At 40.8% G+C, this 22,288-nt stretch overlaps 2 protein-coding genes across 5 annotated transcripts in view; one reads left to right on the top strand and one right to left on the bottom strand.

Annotated features, from left to right (window-relative positions):
* ACO1 (aconitase 1) overlaps window positions 1–16,548 on the bottom strand; it is a 37,066-nt gene extending 20,518 nt beyond the window's left edge. For 2 of the 4 annotated variants that reach the window (XM_072154148.1, XM_072154177.1), the window contains exon 1: window positions 16,523–16,548. The gene's annotated coding sequence lies outside the window, so the exon portion shown is untranslated. Of the gene's footprint in view, window positions 1–12,510; window positions 12,636–14,147; window positions 14,167–16,522 lie in introns of those variants that run through there. The other 2 variants (XM_072154169.1, XM_072154159.1) reach the window with 2 other exon arrangements.
* A 1,520-nt stretch (window positions 16,549–18,068) lies between these two features.
* Window positions 18,069–22,288, top strand: part of CCDC171 (coiled-coil domain containing 171) — a 41,579-nt gene continuing 37,359 nt past the window's right edge. Inside the window, exons 1-3 of the mRNA XM_072139403.1 lie at window positions 18,069–18,105; window positions 20,115–20,164; window positions 20,693–20,790. Of these exons, the coding sequence (XP_071995504.1) occupies window positions 18,069–18,105; window positions 20,115–20,164; window positions 20,693–20,790 (185 nt within the window). The remainder of the gene's footprint in view (window positions 18,106–20,114; window positions 20,165–20,692; window positions 20,791–22,288) is intronic.

The following is a 22,288-nucleotide window of genomic DNA, read 5'->3' as shown; positions in this document are numbered from 1 at the left end:
ACGGCTCTCGCAGAATTATATTTTAAAATATGTGGCGCTTATGGCTCTCTCAGCCAAAAAGGTTCCTGACCCCTGCACTGGGGTGTCGGCTATCAGATCTTGAGCTGAACCAGCATCGGCTCTGCGTCCAATATATCGGAGGCTGAGCGCTAAGTCACTGAGCTCAGCTTCCGATATATCGGACGCAGAACGGGAAGGGGTTAAAAGGATCTAGTCAGCAAAGTTATATACAGCTGAAACAAAATTACATACTCTATATTAAAAAATATATACGTTTTTTCTTTTTTCCTCCCAGTCTGTCATGAAATCAGAATAAATGGTTAAATACATTGAATAAACTCCAAAAGAAACAAAAAGCCAAATTAATATTTGCAAAGGAACAAAGCCCTTCATTTTTGTCCTGTGGTCCGACGGAACTAAAATTGGGCTGTTTGGCCATAATGACCATCTTAACGATTGGAGGAAAAGGAAGAAGCATGTCAGCCTGAGAACATCATGCCAGCTGTGAAACACGGGGGTGGCAGCATTATGTTGTGGGGTTGTTTTGCTGCAGGAGGCACTGGTGCACTTCACTTAATAGATGGCATCATGAGGAAGAACATCATGTGGCAATACTGAAGCAGTGACTCAAGACATAAGCCAAGAAAGTTGAAGATTGGGCTCAAATAGACAATGACCTGAAGCATACTACCAAACTGGTTACAAAGTGGCTAAGGATAAAAAAAAGTCATGTAATCTAATCCAGAGAAAAGCGAGGCGGCACTCACCGCTGTGTAGAACTTCTTTATTCAGACAAGGTGCAGTACAAGGGAAGAGCGGGGCCGGGCGACTGGCTGCTTCACGCTAGATCAAGCTTTCTCAAGCCGTTTAAAAAGGTCACGTATTGGAGTGGCCATCACGTCAAGTCATGTTTTGGAGTAGCCACCACAATGCCCTCATCTCAATCCTATGTAAAAATATATGGGCAAACCGGAGAAGGCAAGTGCAAGAAAGGCAGCCTACAAACATGGATCAGTTACACCAGTTCTGTCAGGAGGAATGGGCTCATATTCCTACCAACTATTGTGAGAAACTTGTGCAAGGATATACAAAACATTTTACCCAATTCATACAGTTTAACACCTTCGCGACCGAGGACGAACTATATCGTTCTTGTGCTGCAAAGGGGGTATGGGGAGAGCTCACGAGCTGAGCTCTCTCCATACACAGAGGGTGATGGCTGTATAACACGGCTGACACGCCCCTGTTACTGCCGTGGTCACTGCTGGCACCGATCGCTGCAGTTAACCTGTTAAGTGCCATGGTTGAACCCGACCACGGCACCTAACTTACCTTACATGGGCAACCCCATCGGACGTCATCGGAGGGTGGCGATCGGTTGGCATGGCAGCCTACAGTATCATTGAGACTCGTAGGCTTGCCATGTGCAATGATCTCTAATAACCAGCAGAGGGCAGGCTATTAGAAATCATAGTAAAATAGCTATATACTGCAATACAATAGTATTGCAGTAGATAGTATTAGCAATCGGACCATGCAGGGTTAAATTATCCTGGAGGATCTGAATTTTTTTTTTTTTTAAAATATGAAAAAATAGTAAAAAAAAAAGTAAAAGCTTAAATCAAAAGAATCAGAAGAATCATAAACACTTTAGGTATCATCGCGTCCCAAAACGTCCGATATATCAAAATATATTAGCGATTTTTCCCAGCGTTTAACCCTGTAACGGAAAATGGCGCCCAAAGTCGAGAATGGCAATTTTTTGCCATTTTGAAAAATATAAAGAGTGATCAAAAACACCATACAGTCCTCCAAATAATAGCATTAAAAACCTCATCTAATGTAGCAGAAAATGACACCACCCACAGCTCCGTACACTGCAATATGAAGAAGTTATTAGTGCCAGAACATGGAAAAATGAAGTTTTTTTTTTTTGTACCAAAGGTTTTAATTTTTTAAATGTATGAAAACATTATAAAACCTATATAAATTTGGTATCCTCATGATCGTACCGAACCAAAGAATAAAGTAGACATGTGATTTGGGGCGCTCAGTGAAAGCTGTAAAATCCAAGCCCACAAGAATATGGTGCAAATGCGGTTTTTCATAATTTTCACTGCATTCAGAATTTTTTCCTGCTTCACAGTATACGGCATGGAATGATAAAAACCATCACTATGAAGTGCAATTTGTTAAGCCCAAGCCCAAACAGTGCTCTTTACATGGAAAAATAAAAAAAAGTTATAGATTTTTGAAGGTGGGGAGTGAAAAATGAAAATGCAAAAACGAAAAAGGGCCAAAAGGGGTTAAGGACAATTGTACCAAATATTAATAAAATGTACTGTGTAAACTTTTGACTTTCCAGAAAGTAATAAAAATATATTTTCTCTCTCCCATTGTTACCAAATATCATAATAATAATAATTTAGGTAACCCTAATTGATCTAAAACAGGATATTTTTTCTGATTTCATGTCAGATAGTGAGAAGAACATGCATATTTGTCTTTTTATATAGTGTACTTCTGGCTTAAACTGTTTGTATAACTGTATAAATGCAATTTACAGTAACTTTATGTGTGAAAGGGGACATTTCTCCGGTCAATTATACATATATATCCTAGTTTTGGAATGTTAAGGGTAAACAGAAAACTGTTCACTCAGCAGAACACAGGGTTTCTCTGTTTTCAGCTTTCTACACCTTGGACTCGATACAGGGACAAAGTTCATGGAAGCAATTTTATATTCTTCAGAAGAATGCTACTTTGCAGGAGGAGGGTGACTAAAACAGGAGAGCAATAAAATATATTACAGAGCTTTTCCAAAATAATGACATTTTCCGAACACAAATCTTTGTAAAATTGTGCAGAACACAACTACTATCTATCTATGTATAATCACTGCACTGTGTACCACTAACACACAAGCCACATGCCTATATAAACTGTATAGAAAGTCCTTGTAACAACATGTCTATAACTAGGGGATGCAATATTTACATCAGATATAAAAGGATACAGTGTTCATTTTGCATTTCCTTCTGAAATCAGAGCAAGATAATCTATTGGTAAGAAACCAGCATCAGCCAATAAAGAGCTATCAAAACAATCATCTGTATGAAAGACATGAACACTGGATAAGAGGGATTTTATATGATGCGGGTGAAAACTGAATTTAAAGGGAAACTCAGCAGATTTTAACCCAGATTTTTCAACTACAAGCCCACACAGGTAGGGTATGAAATGTCCTTTCTAGAATTCCATCTTTTAGGTCAAATCTCACCTTTTTGGATGTAAATAATCTCCTCCAAAGTCATGTGAAAATGAGCAGAGAGGAGTCACTTTTAGAGGCTGAAAGAGGAGCATCACTTCAGTTCTATAGAACCCTGCTTTTGGTGTCATATTAAAGATAAGTCATCTTTAAGACTGCATTAGGCTCTCTGCACATATTGCAGACTATCATGCAGAAAATGCACATTTTTATATGTGGATTTCATGCACTTTTTTCTATTTATGGTTGCATTTTTTGTATGTTTTCTATGCACATTTTCCACATGCATTTTTTTTCCCTCTTTTTTTCACATCCCTTTAGGCTGGGGGAATTCTGCATGAAAACCACATACTCATGCAAATTTTCACTCTCCCAGACTTAAATGGAAAAATAGGCATACAAAAATGTGCAAGAAAAGTAACATGATCACTATTTTATTTTCTGCATTGAGAAACAATTTCTGCATCATCTACATTATTTTTTTTACTATTTTTTCCAATTCACAATCACTTTAAACGCAACTGTTATACACAGCAGATTTTATGCACCAAAACCTGCATGTAAAATCTGTACAGAATCTAAATCATGTTCAGATAGTCTTAGGCTTGTGGTTTGGCGAGCTACATGCAGTTAAAGAAAATGATGGAAAAGGGATGCAATCTAAACCCCATTGCACATTTTGAGAAATGTATGGTCAGTTGCCACATCCCGACGTACATGTATGTCTCCGCCATCGCCTGGGCTCAGTAGTAGAGCTTGTGCGATTGCTGCGGGAGCTCAGCTGTATGTGACAGTACTACTGTAATACTTGCGATCCCGGCTGTTTAACCCCATAGACTATGACTATAATGGTCCCCAGGAGTCCCCCACTAAGTGCAAAGCATAGGCTGACTAAGGTAATATACTGCAATACATTAGAGGAGGCACTGGTGCACTTCACAAAATAGATGCCATCAGGAGGAAGAACATCATGAGGCAATACTGAAGAAACATAAAGCGGACATTCAGGAAATGTTATTTATATAGTTATTTGGGTGCTATGCTTATCTACTTGAAAAGCAAAGAATTTAGAACTTTGAAAATTTTAATTTTTCAACATTTTTGACAAATTTCTATTTCTTTCTTGAAATAACGGAAAAAATATCATCCAAATATTTACACAAATTTGAAGTACTATGTGTGACGGGAAAGCAGACCCCAAATTACCTGGATATGGTAAAGCATTTGAAGGTTATAACCACTTATAGTGAGAAAGGGCAGATTTTAAAGAAATCGTGCTTGGTCCTTGAGAAGTTAAGGACAAATTTCAAGATAAGGGAATCTGAAGCGACCCTCCCCCTATAGCCCCTGTACTTGACTTGTCTCAGGTAAAATATGACACATCTCTGCTCATTTCTATGCGACTTTGGAAGGATTTTCAGTATCCTAGATTCAACCCTTATTTTTCAGATGCAAAAAAATCCTGAGCATTTGTGGAACCATGTGGTATACATGAAAAACAACAAAGCACACTTGTCTGGTGACTCAGCAGAAAGCCCTGGCAATGTCAGTCCTGGCCATCCCCCTCCCTACGCACAGAGAACTTTGCCTCAACAATCTACAGTATCAAAGGTGAAGTTTCAGTTCCCAAATCCAGTATATTCTCATAAAAACTAAAACCATTTTCCACAGATACCAGCAGAGATATGAAACTGAGTGAAAGGGCAGTAACTAGATCTCACATATATTATAGTGATAGAGATTACAGAAACACGGACACACAGAGCTGCACTAGCTGTTCACACACGGCAGATTTCTTCTAAACAATCCCAATGTAAACTACAAGGAATCCGCAGCAATAACCAAAAAACTGGGATTTCTGTTACACGTGTGCTAATGGATCCACATGCAAAATGGCTGCTTATGTGTTCAATAAGGGGAGCATTCAATATTCCACACAGTGTTACTGTACTTATAAGCAATTCACTAGGGTCTGAATTTGTCATATATGATGAGAGGTAAGGATTTGGAAATGGGTTCGGAGGTTTGCCCAGTCGCACAGATTGAACACCCTGCACAGGACGGGAGTCCTAGTATTATACAGGAATAGGATACAAGGTGAAGTACTTAACTTAACATTGCTGGCAGACAGAAAACTATTGCTTTATATTTCGGTATGATACAAGGACCCCTGTCCCGTGCAAAGTGTTCAATTCCATAGGCTGCACACAATGGTGTTCAGCTGACTTCAATCCAGAACATGTGAACAAGCCCAGCAGTGGCCAACAGCAGCATGTGCCCCAACAATAGTCGTAGTGCCACCACGCGGTAGCCAGTGGTTACAGTACACCTGCATTCTCCTGACACCCTCCCCAATATGTGGGAAATCAACATCTGTAAAGAGTTTGTATGTTCTCTCCGTGTTTGTGTGGGTTTCCTCCGGATCCTCCAGTTTCCTCCCACACTCCAAAACATACTGGTAGGTTGATTAGATTGTGAGCCCCATTGGGGACGGGGACCGATTTGACAAGCTCTGTGCAGTGCTGCATAATCTGTTAATGCTATATAAATGAAGGAATTGTTATTAAAAAATAAAAATCACTCACCTTTCCCCGCTTCCATTAGCAGCAGTCTTCTTCTCTTCCCCTGTGTGCAGCGACTGTATGCGCCAGCTCTGAACACGGCAGACATGATGGGATGAGATATGCAAGTAGCACAGCAGGGATACGGGCCAGATAACACAAGGCCACCAGCCGGATTTGACACTTATGCATTGAAGGAAACCTGCCATCCGGTTTTAGCCCATTAAACTACTAACCCCCTCAGATAGGGCAAAGCTAGAAAACATTTCATACCCTTTTATGCAAGATCTCATTTACCTATAAAAAAAAAAAAATTCTGCCAAAGTCATGTGAAAATGAGCAGAGAGGAGTCATATTTAGCACAAGGTGAGTCAAGTTTAGAAGTTGAAGGGAGAATGTCATTTTAGACTTCCCTATCTCTGGTTTTTGTTTATTAAATATATAAGAATCTTTAACATCACAATCAGGCTTGTGGTTCTGTAATCTAAAAAACAGAGATACTAGGAAATTCTACGTACAAGAGTACCAAAAATAGATGATTATGAAGTGACACTCCCCCTGGAGTAAACAAGAGGCTCTATGGTCATTGCTTAGGTCCTCAACGTATAAATATTAGGTCTCTTGACCATGAACGCTTTTCTTTACTAATCTACACCTGAACAGTCTATAGTACTATGCAAACTTCAGATCGTTTATACAATTAGAGAAAAAAGCAGCATGCACTTTTCTGTTCCGAGTTGTGGGTGAACGCAAGTGGACAGCACAAAATGCCATCCTGATGTCTTTAAAGGGCATTTACCACCAGGATGAAGGATTGTAAACAAAGTATACTTACAAGCTGGCGTTTTCTCCCTATGGCAGGATTTGCTCGTCTTTTAGCTTCTTATGCCCTGGTTTTTATAAAAGGCTTTAAAAATTATGCCTGGGGGGCTCCATAGTTGTTAATGGAGCCTGAAGCCCCTCAGGCTCATTTGCATAATTGTAAAGTCCCCTTTTCTTAAAAACAAGGGCATAAGAAGCTAAAAGATGAGCGGATCCTGACAGAGGTGGCACACACCAGTATGCCAGTGTGTTTGATTTACAATCCTTCATTCTGGGGTAGATGGCCATCAAATGATGTAACCAAAATTAGACTATTTAAACCGACCAAAATCATAAGATGTGGCACTCCGTTTGTTGGCAACTGACATAAGTGGCACTCTTCCTAATGCAACTCGCTGAGGCCAAAAGCTCACAGTAAAACACTGTCATTCTATACACTTGAGGTGTTTACTGGTGCATACAGACATTTCATTCACTATGAAGAACTGAACAAGATGTCCTCTTTGTTTTCAGCTACCATTAAACGCCTCAAAAGCAGCACTTAAAAAATTTTGTGTGATGATTATAATTCCAGGAACCTTCTACAGTAAATTTATCAACCTAGTCACTCACAGTAGAGAAGTGGCTAAAACATTGTAAATGCGTAATTTTACAATGTGTTACCTAAAGGATCCCTTTAACAAGGCAATCTTTGGGTACGTTTCAGGAATCTATTTGTATTGTAAAACACAATGGGGGTTATTTACTAAGGGCCGATTCGCGTTTTCCTCGACGTGTCACCCGAATATTTCCGATTTGCGCAGATTTTCCCTGTATTGCCCCGGGATTTCCGCGCACGCGATCGAATTGTGGCGCTTCGGCGACGGCATGCACGCGATGGAAATCGGGGGACGGGGCCGAGCAAAAACCCGACGGATTCGGAAAAACCACCGCATTTAAAACAATAAAAGTGACGCTTGGGACGCGCTTACCTTCACTTGGTCCGGCTCGGTGAATTTCAGGGCATTCGAATGCTTTTCAGCGCAGCAGCGCCACCTGGTGGACGGCGGAGGAACTACCTTGATGAATCCCGTCCGGACCCGAAACCAGCGCAGAGAACGCGCCGCTGGATCGCGAACGGACCTGGTAAGTAAATCTGCCCCATAGTGTTGTCTCTTGTATATAATAATAACAACAGAGGAAACAAATAGTAACATGTAAAGCTGTTGGCTATTCCCTCGGACTGTGGTCACGGAGCTGAAATGTATCATTACATCATGTCAATATAACCCATTCAGGCCACAGATACTTTAGCCTGCGGCCACTTTTTTCCTTTTCTTTCAGTCTAGTTCTACAGGCGTAACATTTTTATTTTTAAGTGCAAGTTGTTGGTTGAGGGTTGTGTTTTTGCAAGACAAGAACTATTTTTTGGTGGAGTCCATTTGGGGTGCCTTTAATTTCTTGACTAAGTTTTAACCCCTGCCAGACGCACACCATAATAATACGGCACGCATCGGCTGCTTGAAGAGTGATCACGGGCTAAGCCCTCTCCATAGCCAGAAAGTCTTTGCTGCGTATTGCAACAAACACTTAGCGGTACACTCACACTCTGCTAGCACCGACCGCGTTTAACCCCTCCATCGCTGCCGACAAAGCTGCCAGTGGCTTTAAAAAGTTCAACAAGCGGCACCTCCTTGGCAAAGATTGTCACTCTCAGTGACGTCAACAGGAGGCGGTGATCGGTTACCATGACAGCCTCGGGTCTTCCGAAGAAAAATCCCCATATACTGCCATACTGTAGTATGGCAGTAGGTTGTCTGATTGATCCTACATATAATGCGATCTGCCGGCCAGGGCACACTATGATGCGGCCGCTGGTGACGGCATAGTATGCCGGCAGTTAACATGGCCGCAACTCTGCCGGCTGTTACAGAAGAACGAAGAAAGAAGAGGAGCCACAGGGAAGACAGAGGGAGCTGAGCAACAGGGCCGCCAGAGGGTGAGTATATAAGTTTATTTTTTTTATTGACTCGTGTATAAGCTGAAAAACTCGGCTACCCCCCTTTCCCTAAAAGTTATATTAATATAAATAAACAGTAAAAAACATAAACAAATTAGGTTGGCCGCATCCCAAAATGCCTGATCTATTAAAATATAATAACGGTTTTTCAACCCTGTAACGGAAAATAGCACCATTTCGAAAAATAGAAAAAAAAAAAAAATCAATAAAAGTGATCAAAAGGCCATACAGTCCTTAAATTCATTAAAAGTCACAAAAAAATAACACCACCCACAGCTCTATAAACCAAAGTATGAAAAAAGTTATTAGTGCCAGAAGATGGCAAAATGAAGAAAAAAAAAAAAAGAATTGTACAGGAGGTTTTATAAATTATACAAATTTGTTATCCCTGTGATTGCACCAACCCAAAGAATAAAGTAGACATGTCATTTGGGGCGGAGAGTTAAAGCCATAAAATCCAAGTTAACAATAAAAAGGTGATGCAAATGCGTTTTTCACCAATTGCACTGCATTTGGAATTTTTTCCCTCTTCCCAGTACATGGCATGGAGTATTAAAAACCGTCACTATGAAGTGCAATTTGTTACGCAGAAAACAAGTCATCACAGAGCTCTTTACATGGAAAAATAAAAAAAGTTATAGATTTTTGATGATGGGGAGTGAAAAATGGAAATGCAAAAACAAAAAAGGCCCAGGTCGTTAAAGGGTTAATACCTATTTCTTGAGAGCATGAAAAAAGGAGTAACATATTTCACAGTTTAACATATGGCATAACAAAAATGTAACCTTAATTGTACTGGTCAGTACCATGTCAACAATATTTAATGATCTCATGGGTGCAATTCAAATGCATGGAAGCCCACCATCCACAGTGCGGGTAGTGGAGAAATTCACACCTTAGATCACAATAGACACTGCAGTCAGTACTGGGTTAAATAGCCACAATCGATTTTCACACTGATCATGGCAGTTGTAGCAGGAGCCCGGCTGCTGTTCCATATGTTGGTCCAATCCCATGGACTAAACACATTGCACATAGTATAATTTAGGGCTTATGTAGAAGGGGGTTTTCATGTCCGTGTGCTATCCTTTTTTTTGCGTATAGGAAACGGACCCACTGTTTCCTATGGTTCTGTTCACATGTCCATTTTTTTTTTACGGATGTGCAGACAGTGAGAAAAAATTTGCAGCATGAATTATTTTGTCTCATGTGTGGACCATGTACAGCCATAGAAGTCAATGGCTATGCAAAAAAAATGGACGTCACATGCATGACATCCGTATGCAGACTGTCTTTTCTTCAAATATTGCTAGACAACCAACTGAGCAGGGCAAGAAGTAGATTAGAAACCCATCAGCTTTATTTGCATATGTGAAAAAAAATGGATGACGTACGGATACAATATAGACTGATCACAGACATCACGTCCGCATTTTTTTGCAGATGAGCAGCAGGACACACCGTCTAAATGAGTGGGCCATCGGCCTATCCGACGGATTCGGACAACGCGCGGGATTTAGCCTTTAAATTTGTGTCGCAAGCCATGCACTTACATACACCAGGAAGAAGAAGGCGACACATGCATAAAATCGGGTGCCCGATCTTCGTGAATCGCGGCAGAGTTAACCTTTGTCGGACAGTCCAGATCGGGGATGTGCACAATTTTTATGTGCGTTTTTTTCATGTGGATTTGTCTATTTAGTGTTGCTAATTTTCCACCAGTTTTGTTTCACTTGATTTGACATAATTTCAAGCAAAAAATCTGCATCATGGTGCAGATTAAATGCAGATTTTCAATGCAGGTGAAGCAAAACTGGTTTAAAAAAAAAAAAACACACGTGGAAAATTAGCAACACTAAATAGACAAATCCACATGAAAAAAATGCACATAAAATTGTGCACATTGGGGCACATTTACTTACCCAGTCCCTGCGCAATCCCCGATCCGGACTGTTCGACGAAGATGAACTCTGCCACGATTCACGAAGATCGTGTGCCCGACATTCTGCATGTGTCGCTTCCCCGTCCACCAGAGTTCACCTTCTTCTTCCTGGTTTATGTAAGTGCATGGCTTGCGACACAAATTTAAATGTTACATCCCGCGCATAGTCCAAATCCGTCGCATCGGCTGATGGCCCACCCCCGATTTGTGTCGGGTGAAAGGAGACGCGATCCCCAAAAAGTCGGGAAACTTGACAAAAATGTGGTCGCGGGACCCTAACTAAATAAGCCCCATTGAATGTGGATTTTCCACGTGTGGATAATCTTTTATTTCATTGTATTGTATTAGAGGAGTTGTCCATATTAACGTTTATCTAAAGCTTGTGGGAAAGTGACAACAAATTTATAATTGTCTATTATTCAGGTTGCACAGATACCAGAATTTTGGGTCCAATACCTAAACCCGGAGAAGTATCGGAATACTTTATACCAATAAGATACTGGCAAGAAAAGAAAAAAGTAATGTTTATGGTGCGGTCACATGGGGCATTTAGAAATGCAATGCAAATGTCTGGTTGTGGGGCTCAGCCCAATCGCATATGAGTTTTCAATGAAACACATTCGATTAATAAGGGTGAATTTATCCTGATAATGTTAACAAAAAATGCATAATTTATTTTGTCTTATGCATTTTTATTAATTCAATTTAATTGTACTGCTTATATTAAAAAAAAATAAAAAACTCGACCAATTTGAAATGCTTGTGCAGCGCTGCGTAATCTGTGTGCGCTATATAAATAAAGAATTATTATTATTTATTATTAACTCTCTATATATCAGTGCATTGAACTTGTGTCACAGTGTAACTCTATGGAGGCTATAATGACGATCTTGGTTACATAAAATCTTTCCAATGACAACCAGTAAGTCCATAGACTAATAGATAGAGACTTATCAGTAGCCGTATGTAGCTTCGGGGCGTATAATTTGGGCAAAGTTTTGCGCGGACACCATTTAGTGAGTTTAAATGCCTGTCTGGGCAAAACAATTATTTAATTGAATAAAATGAATTATTTAGAGCCCTTGCGTCAGGGGTAGACCTGGGAGAAACACCATATATGGACAGTTCATGGTATTTCCCTGATGAAAACACACCCAACACAGCCGATTCCCTGCCCGATGTCTCCTCTGGGGATTCCCCTGCAGACAGCTACTAGCAATCTGTACAACAGCAGATGTCATTCAGTATTGAAGGGAGTATGAAAGTATCGCACAAGAATCAAGGTTTTGATACATTGTGCATCCCAAGCAATTATAAACAATATTCCAATCACGCTGTATTACCGTAGTTATGTGTACCAACAAACTAACAACAGAACATTGGCCACACATACAGAACTCTGTATGGCACAACTATAAGCATACAGTATTGTATGATTGCTTTGGTTATGACACACAGCGCTTTATGTTAGTTTACAATGGGTTAAAAGCATAACAAAGCCACCGTAAACTATCACAGTATCTAATATCTCTAGGAGCAAGACTCTGGCAATTGTTGGAACATTTTAGAAAGTTGCAGTTGATAAATCGGGTGTAGAAACAGCCAGACAGGCCAACTATGGCCACAATACAACTCCGTTCTGCTAAGTAAAAAAAAAAAACAAACAACCTAGAAAAGTGTTTTAATATCAGAATTTTGGAGTGCAGGACTTGCTAACCTCCTCCCCCGTGAAGTGGGGACGTTCTATGTAGATTTATTTTAGTAAAAGGTCATAGAATTCTGGCATATTTAATACATTTCCTCCATCACACAACAGAACTGAGTATTTTTTATATCGGTATACAAGACACTCAGGATTTGCTCAGCTTTCACTAACAGATATATCTATTATTATGTGCAGAAACACACAGATACTTACAATACAGAAGTAGCCGGACCTCAAACCCCACTCACAATACAAGCCAGCGTCACCCAGGACTTGAGCAGTCGTACACAGGCTACTGTATCAAGCAGAAGACTTTGACAAGTCACACTGCAGCCAGCTCCACCCTCGGGCCACACGCACGCCTCTCCATACATAGTGCAGATAGGTGGGACATGGGAAGGGAGGGGGATCAGCTGCTTATCCACTGTGCACGTTTCCCCAAGCCTTCTCCGGGTCCTCCTACTATCTCATGTGTATAGATAAGACACTTACCAGCCATCTTCACACAGCACAGCGATATTCAGCAGGCTTTATAGGTGTAGAATATTTCATAGTCCACATATATTCAGCCTCTGACATACCTCTCATGTACAATACCTTAAAGGACACCTGTCATCAGGTCTGTGTCACTAGTCCTGTCACCTCTACCTGTTGGAGCAGCTCACAAGGATCCCATCCCAGCCTTTATCTAGTCAATTCATACATTATTCATTGTAAAATCATCTATTTTTTATCATGTAAATGAGGCTGGTCACATGGTCAGAGGCAGTGATGTCACCCCTGTTACCCCTCCCCTCTCCTCCCCCTGCTCATGTCTGTGTGTAATGTATAGTAAAGCATGGCTAGTGTGTGTGCTGCATCTGCTGACATGCTGCATCCTCCTAATACACAGAGACACAGACATCAGCTACACATGAATCTGACATGTTCTGCTGTAACATGGCTGCCTGGAGCTGCTGTATCTCTCCTAAACACACGCACATGCACACACAGGCTGCAGGGGGCACCAGCACCAGGAAGCACATCATTATACAGCCTCACATCATTATACAGGCTGTCAGTCATGCACTGGGGGTGTGGCTGTGTCTCCCACTCATGAATAAGGTGGACAGCTTGAATATGCTAATGCTTCATTGGACATTTCACAGGTCATTTGCATACAGCTTTAGGACCTCATTGCTTAAGTTTACAGGCATGTAGAGGGACAATGAAGGGATAGAGGCAATGCTCTCTAATGGCAGTTTATGAAAATATATTTAGTTTAGGGGGGTTATTTTGCATGACGGGTTCTCTTTAACCATGGAATGTGATATAAAATGTACTTGTAGTGGTTTTAGAAATTTAGTAAATGCAGGCCCAAAATACATAATAGTGCCCCTAGTGACAGATGGACCTCTCTGCCCAATATGATATCTGGCGGTGCCCTCGGGATGCTGGAAATATACTGAACATTAGCCCAAGGCTGCAATAGTTATCATAAGTGTCTGCAACTAAGTTGCTGCTGTAGCTGATATGCAGCTATTGACGCTTTATCAGCCCTGAGCCTCTGTATCCTGAGTGAGGGGTGGCCCCACAATAAACCAGAGCGCCAGAGTGGGGGTGTATATGCTCTGTTATTTTTATGCCCCCAGGCATATTTATACTATATATAAATTAAATCCCAGAGAACCCCTTTAAGAAACTTAGCCATGTCTCATACATTGGTCTGAACAGGCTGTATGTACTTCGCCTAACGGTACCAAACAGAGTTGGAGAGTTGTTTATCCCTAACCTGTTAGTCCTTTTTCATATTTGGAGGTTTTTAGTACCCATTACACCTTATAGATAGGGTGGGAACTGTATTTACTTACTGTAGCTGTGCCGTCTCTTTCTTCCGAGGAACTGTGAAGCTGCTCAAAGCAGAGATATAGACAGAGCGTGGAGCTCTAATCTTTGAGACTGGTATACAGGGGTTCATGGAAGACAAATCCCCTCCCAGAATTCATTGCATAATGTGTGCTTAAAGTAATGGCAGCATCCTATAACACAGTATGAAGCTGACTCATTTACACTTTGTAATGTGTTTGCAAACAAAAGCAAAGCAATTGTACAGTAATTTAAGCGCCTGGCACCCAGAATCAGGTGCAATGAAATGTGATCCTGCCAGCTAGGAGTTTACCACTGGTGGAAGAGGCCAAAGTTTAGGAGATATGCAGCAAGGTTCTCCAGCTTTATGATGTTTACCAGGTGACCAATTACTTGGTTTTTTAATCTTGAATCACTAGAGAAAAAAATGTTGTAAAGGTGAGACTAAAGAGACGTCCTGTTAGCCACCTAATCATCCTCTGTACATTTTTGGGCTTAAATATGTTTTTTTTTTTTTTTTTGGATCTGGTAGCCGTTTATTGGGGTGGGAAAACTTGTTCCTTTCAGATATACGTAATTGTTTAGGGCTTAACTCTATAGGTTTTACTTTTGTTGCACTTTAGTCTTCTACCTCAGAATAGACATATTTTAGCCAGATCCATTATTATTGTTCTCGGAGTTTGATGTATACTGCATATTATTCCTGTACCCCTCATATCTTGCTGTCCAGCACACTCAGTCTGTGCATCCACCTTTGTTTTTTTTTTATCTTCCACTTTTTTTTTTAATGTGTACCCAATGAAATAGTATTTTATACTTTTGATATTGGTGGTCTCAATCTGTATTTTTGGTAATGCTATTATTTATTGAGAGGCCGACTTAGAATCGATTTGAGCCTTGTTAGTTGGTACCTAGCACCCATCTTTATGTATAATTCTGGTAATCATATACAACCTTTTTTTCGGTTTTGTGGTAGCCCCATTGGCCAGACTAACAGTACATTTTAAAACAAATGCAAAAGGTGTCTCAATCGTACTCCAATAAATAATAATAATCTTCACCATATACTGGCCATCAAATTCTGTAGTGCTTTACAGAATATGGTGAACATATACAAATAAAATAAACCATTACAGAGTAATTACATTGTAGTATGGAACAATAGGAGGGCCCTGCTCGCAATAGCTTACAGTCTAAGAGGATGAGTGGGTGACACAAGAGGGATAACAGCTTGTATAATGGCCCAGCCATTCTTTACGAGGGAATGGAATAAAATAATTTTATAAATAAATGTTGCTGCTTGAACCAGTCATCAGCTGGTTAAAGGGGTTAAATAGAAAGTGGAGCACATCTCAGATAAGCAGGGCCCTCATTCCTACAAAGTTATTGCTCTGTAATGTCCTATTTTGTATATACACAGCTCTGTGGAATATCATGGTGCTATATAAAGACATATGTTTAAAAGGTTTCATGATGATACATTTGGAAGATTTTCTGCCTCAAAATAGTATGTATGTGAGAAATCTGCAAACAAGCCTACAGTACTGAGTGAGCATACACCAACAAGGGTTTCGTCTGACAAGCAAATGCATGGCCTCCCATCATTTGTCCCATACTTATGGTCCTAACTTTTTGTCACACACGTCGTAGTCCTCTATGCATCAGTCATCACCATAAAATAATATAATATTTTGTCTATCACACCATCTAGGTAGGAGCTCAGGGCCTGAATAGTATGCTGTACATTATCATAATACAGTATTTAATCTATCAAGCCCGGAAACATGATATAAATGGTCAGCAGTACATTTTAATAATCTAATATTTCATCTATTACACCAGCCAATAGCCCAGTAGATTAATAGTCTGCTGTACATTATAATAATCTAATATTTAATGTATTACACCAGCTATGAGCAGGGCATGAATAGCCTGCTGTACATTATATTTCATGTACTACAGCAGCCAGGAGCAGAATATGAATAGTCAGATGAACATTATATTTGATATATTACAGCAGCAGGACATGAGTAGTTAGCTGTACATTATAATATTTCATGTACTACAGCTGCTAGAAGCCCAGGACCGAATAGTCATCTGTACATTATAATATTTCATGTATTACAGCAGCCAGGAGCAGAATATGAATAGTCAGCTGTACATTATATTTGATATATTACAGCAGCAGGACATGAGTAGTTAGCTGTACATTATAATATGTCACGTATTACAGCAGCAGGACCTGAATAGTCAGCTGTACATTATAATATTTTAAATATTACAGCAGCAGGACATTAATAATCAGCTGTACATTATAATAGTCCATGTATTGCAGCAGCTAGAAGCCCAGGACATGAATAGTCACTAGAGATCCCCTCACCTGCCAGTGGTGACTTCTCACAGAACCTCCTCACAGACGAGCAGTGACCCCGCACCTGACTCGGACCCTCCAAGGGATCAAAGCTCCACAAGAACGAGGAGGGGCAAGTCAGGGGCCCATAAAGGAAGTATAATATCTGAGCTGAATATCCAATAAAGTTTTTCTTGTTCAATGTTGACACCTTCTGTCTGTTAGTGGAGGGATCATCTTGTAGGCCACGCCCGCTGCGGCCTGATTGGTGGGAGTTCTGACAGAGCGCTGCTGTAAATGAATGGTGGACATTGAATGACGATCCTCGCTAGAAAACATAAGGCGCACACTATCTTATCCTGTCAGTGGCACCTACTGGTCATCGGTGTTACTGCAATGAGCCTTCTCTAACAAGTACTCCACCTTGTCATATTACTGTTATTCAGATAAGCAGATTATATACAAATAACAGTGTGTTACTTTCTATGTACCGGGTACTCCAATTTCCTGAGTAATCTGTATATTAAAGCGAACTCAACTCTACTGCTAGATTTTTAACCCTAATCGGCTTCCGTAGCGTCCTCCTCGTTGTTAATAGTAACTGGGAGTCCCACCGGAGAGTGGAATCCGGCTGCTTCCTTCCACCAATCAGCTCTCGGAGAGAACCGTTTCGACCAATCAGAGGCCGGAGATTGTTCCGGCGGTCGCTGCAGCGGGACCCAGCACCCGGAGGGACGTCATCAATAACAACGGCTGGAGCCTTGGAGGAGCTATGGAGCAGGTGAGTGCCCCGGCCTGCCCCCGATGTCGTCTCAGTCCTAACTTTATATGGCGTGCTGGGGCTTGTAGTTCCCCTTTTACTATACCTGGGGGATTCATGCAAGATCTACGAGTGTTTTCATTAAAAGAACGTCACTGGTATTCAGAGTATTCCCAGGGCCACTAGGTAGTATAGAGGAAATCACGTCCATAGAGTTGGTTATGTGACCAGTGTTGTGAACATGTTTTTGGAATCAATCAAATGTAATCAAAATTAAACTATATTAGGAAGTTATGAAGATATTAATAAGTGGTTACAAAGATTGTTGTAGAAACCTGTAAAACGAACTGGAAGCTCGAGTATCCTGGTAGGACTGTCTCTAGGATGATATGGGATGATACGGGTCGCCATGAAGGAATACAGGTTCCAAATATTATCATGGAACTCAGTGTCCCAAAGATATTGCAGTTGGGCCTATAGTTCCTACACACTAATAGAAGCAGTTTGCAGTCTATTGTGTAAAAGCTTACTTGTCGATTAATCTTAAAACTAGGCATTCTAATCTCATCTAGTGATTAGTGAACCCGATGTTTAAATTCCACGTTCAGGTTCGGACGCCTTACTCTAAATTGGCAACCGAACGCCCAATCCATCAAATGGACGCCAGTAACATAGTAACTATGGTTGCCAAAAAAACACTACAAGTAAATAAAAAAAAATCAATTTTATTAATTTTCATGAACTGGTAAAAAATATATAAAGACCACAGGTGGTGGTGCACAGAAAAAAAAAAGTTAATTGCCTCAGTGGACCAAAATGTCGGTAGAGATTCCCAATGACGGACACAACAGTGGTACTACAGGAAGGATCTCATATCTTAGCCATATCATATTAAATTTTAACTACACTCTGGTACCAGGGATACGGCCGTCCTCAACACATCTTAGATTAGCCGCCATCTGGGTCACAACTTGCATAGTATATTAAGCCAGAGCCAATAAGCAATGACTGCTAAATCATGTGACAGTATTACTTATTGCTCGCGCAATAACCTGAAACAAGTCTTTCGGGGCTGCACAGTAAATACTCAGTATACCCTGCAAATCAGGCTATAGATCATGTATCCAAGCAACTAAACACTCGATAAGGCAGATGTGCTTACGCTCACACACTAGATGTATTTATAAGAATTATTTACATATACAATAATAATATATATACACCGTGCATATTCATATAACAACTAGCCATGACTACAATTGGCCATTTACTCATAGCCATGGCTAGTTGTAAGGGCCGTTCATTTGTTGGATTGGCTGTATGGTTGCCAATCCAGTAGTATGTCTGGGTCATGCGGCCAAACCGGAAATTGAATGTTGGGTACGCTCATCTCTACTGACCAAGGAAGACATTCCTAGGAAATTTTAGTTGAGGAGGCTAAGAAATCCCAGATGTAAGTCCTGCCATTAAAGGCAGCACAGGTGGAGGATGTCCTGAACATGTCATTGCACTGTTAGTGTCCCTTAACTTGAAGGATTACCGTCTGCTGTATGTGGTGGCTCCCCAGATTATGACCAGTAGTTGGGACATTGGGGCATAGTCCTACGTTAATGCACTCTGCTGCGATTAACTAAGATTGTGCATCCTGCAGGTGTCACTTCCCTGTTCAGGTCCGACAGAGTTTACCTTCTTTTTTGTGGTGCATGTAAGTGCTTGGGCTTGCGGCACAATTTGAATGTTAAATCCCACACTCTGTCCGAATTGTTTGGATGGTCTGGCGGCACGCCCCCCCCCCCCCCCCCCCAATTTGTATTGCGTGGAAGCCAGCACAGCTGTGCCAAAAATCAGTAGCGTGCCCCAAAATCCTGTTGCAGACACTTGCTAAATACTAGTCCAAGCCGTGCAATCCCCGAAAACCGGCGCACAGTCTGACGACCCTTAGTGAACAAGCCCCAGTGTGTTGCTCCACAGTAATAGGCAGGATTCACATGCTCACCACAAGGCCACCATACTCAAAAACATTTACCATTGAATTACAAAAAGAACCCAGGTTCATTACTAAAGAGGATACAGTGCAGATTTCTTCACTCCAGTCTACACTGCAGACGAAGGCAATGGTCCCAAGACACGTAATGGGAAGATACAAGCATATGTACTGAAGGTGCCATCTGTGTCTGGGTAGTGGAAAACAAAACTCATAGAGTTGCTTGTGCTTTTCAACACGTCAAATAACGCTCTCTACTGCCGGTTTGATTTCTGGGAGTGTGTGCCCACATATAATAGCTGTTCCCAACAGCTAGGTCAGAAGGCCTGGTTCCTCCGAACTAGCGCCCTATTTATCAACTGGACAAAATGTCTATAAGCGCACCATAGAGGCCTGTCTAGAAGTCACTCACCTCTCACACTACTTAAAAGTAGCATCCAAGAGCTAGGACTTTGTGGAGGCTCCTTTACACCTTTTTGTGGTTAGAACTAGAGTGGAATCAGCAAAATATTTATCTATACACCCATGTTTTACTGCTCTAAACACAGAACAGGCAGCATTGTATAGTCTCCTCTTTCTGCCCTATAACAAGCTGCCTGCAGATGGGGCACCATGTATAATTTTCTAGAACTGTTCCCGATCCTGGGAGAACCTAAAATATATAAAATGCTAGTTATACTGAATCTCTTGCCATCTCCACCTGCTCTATGCCAGCAGATAGCCCTGCATTTTCAGAATGGTTATAGTTTGCCTAAAAATCTCCATGAAGATGTATTACCTCTCCTGACTTTAATAGTTGTATTATTGCTTCAGTTTCTATTCTGGAGCATGATTCCTAAAACCTTTGAATTGTGCTGTTCTTTGGTTTTTCTTCTTAGACATTTATGAGTACATTGAAAACTCTTCTAAAAGAGAAGGACAGTGTCCAGTAAGTGTTGTTTGTGTTGAGAAATGCCACTTCGGCAGTTTTTTCTTACATTTCTTCAAGGAACTGCACAACCCAGAGGATTATGAGAAAATCACTACTTATTAACAATCAGTGGTCAGTTTACTCAGAAACTTCTACAAAGAATAACATATGAATAGTGTAGGATTCTCCAGTTTGTCACTGTGCAGATCTCCTTGTGTTAGATTTCTATGTATATGTATGCCCATAGGTAGTACACCATCCACTCGCTTACATTGATGAAAGGATGCCCTAATGTAATGAATATGTGTCCTGTGACTAAATACACTAGTGACTTGCTGGTGGTTTGGTGTCCTTGTTTTTTTCCAGAGATTAAATATTAAATTAGTTCACTGACGGAGAGCTGGGGCTACGGCACAGTGCCTTTCTTCATAAAGGGTTTAATGTTCTTCCTTTAATAATTACATTTTTTTTCTTTCACACACAGTCATAAATCCATATAAGATGTCATCATGGTGCTCCGTGTCTGGAAGAAAAGGACCAATTTAACATAACAGACATTGTCCTGTTCAGAGCATAACAGCTGCGAACATGGACAAGATGACGTTCATTTCTCAAAACCACACCGCTGCTAATGAAGTTAAAAGGTAAGATTGTGATTAATAGTCATTTTTATTGTAGAGCTCATGTAGCTCCAGAACATGGAATCTGTTATTAACCAGTTGTGCTCCTAATTCTAATTGCACTAGTTCTCTGCAGTGTGACTTTTTGATTTGCTAGTTAAAGAAAACCTACCGTCAGATATCTACCTTTTTAAGTAGATCTGATGGTAGGTTGCCACTTACATACTAAACCCTAATCTATCTTTATCTAATACTAGAATACTATGTTCACTAAACAGCTTTTATTATAAATATACCAATTTCTGGCTAGAAGGCTGCTGTGGTGTGGAGTAGCCTCTTCGTGGAGCTTGAGCAAACGTCACTCCATGCCCAGTAGACTCTGCTGTCCCAGCCTACCCGCTCGTACCCCGGCTCGTACCCCGGCTCGCTTCCTCAGTGGTTGTGGGTCCTTAGCTCTGCTGTGCATCTATCCATGCAGAGCACATGTGCAAAGTGGCATCAGGTACCTGATAATCAGAGAGGCAGATAGGCAGTGATAATTTGTTCAGTGTAATATACTGCAATACATGCATTCTGCACTGTCTGACAAGAACATGTTAGATCATGCTGAAAGAGCGATCTAACAGGCATCTACTGAAGGACCCTTAGGGCTCCGTAGAAACTATTGGCATCTCTCATACCCAGCGCAAAGAGTGGGCTATAGGCTTAAACACCTGGGCCTGTGACTATCGATATCCCAGCTGTTATTGCTGGAGCCCAGCTGTCACATAATGTTGGGATCCCAAGGTGATCGCCTGGGCATGTTCTAACTGTATGTCATGGTGTTGTTACTACTCGCACCTTATGATGTACAGCTGCATCAAGGTGCAGGAAGGGGTTAAATGGGTGTTCCTATTCCACCAAATAATACTATTATTTGTATAATGCAAAGTCATAAGAACCAGGATTAACAATAAAGCTTAACTGCAGACACCTGTGATAACTGTTACAGATGATCATTGTTGCCTGGAACTAAAGTACAGTAAATTTCCAACATCCAGAGGGTCGTTTGTAACTAGGGGTCGTCTGTAAGTTGGATGTTCTTACGTATACTTTTTAGTTGGTTTACTATTTCAAAGACAAACGCTTCTCTGTTCTGTTTTCTTTGCTCCTTTCTTTGCTCCTTCTCATGTACTTGCATCCTAGATAAACAAATAAAGGAAGCTTAAGAATAACTTGTTACAATTCTAGAGAACATTTCCCTTAACGATTCAGCTCAAGTCATTAGACACTTTATCAGGTTCAGCCAGTAAGTCCTTGGTGTGCGATGTTCTACCATCAATATTCAGCATGATAAACCAAGGCACTCACTCATAGATTCAGGCATCGGGACTGTAATAATCTTCTTATATTTTTTTTTTATGGCCTCTTTCATTCTAACATCAACTTTGTGACTCATTAGCATAATTTTCAAAGGTTACTTTGCAATGTTACCAGTTGTTGCTTTACAGCCTGTTACACTAAGCAGGAGTACTCCTCCCAC

Source organism: Engystomops pustulosus, chromosome 1 (assembly GCF_040894005.1).
Source record: "Engystomops pustulosus chromosome 1, aEngPut4.maternal, whole genome shotgun sequence".
NCBI lineage: Eukaryota > Metazoa > Chordata > Amphibia > Anura > Leptodactylidae > Engystomops > Engystomops pustulosus.
This window is presented reverse-complemented; position numbering and strand designations above follow the sequence as displayed.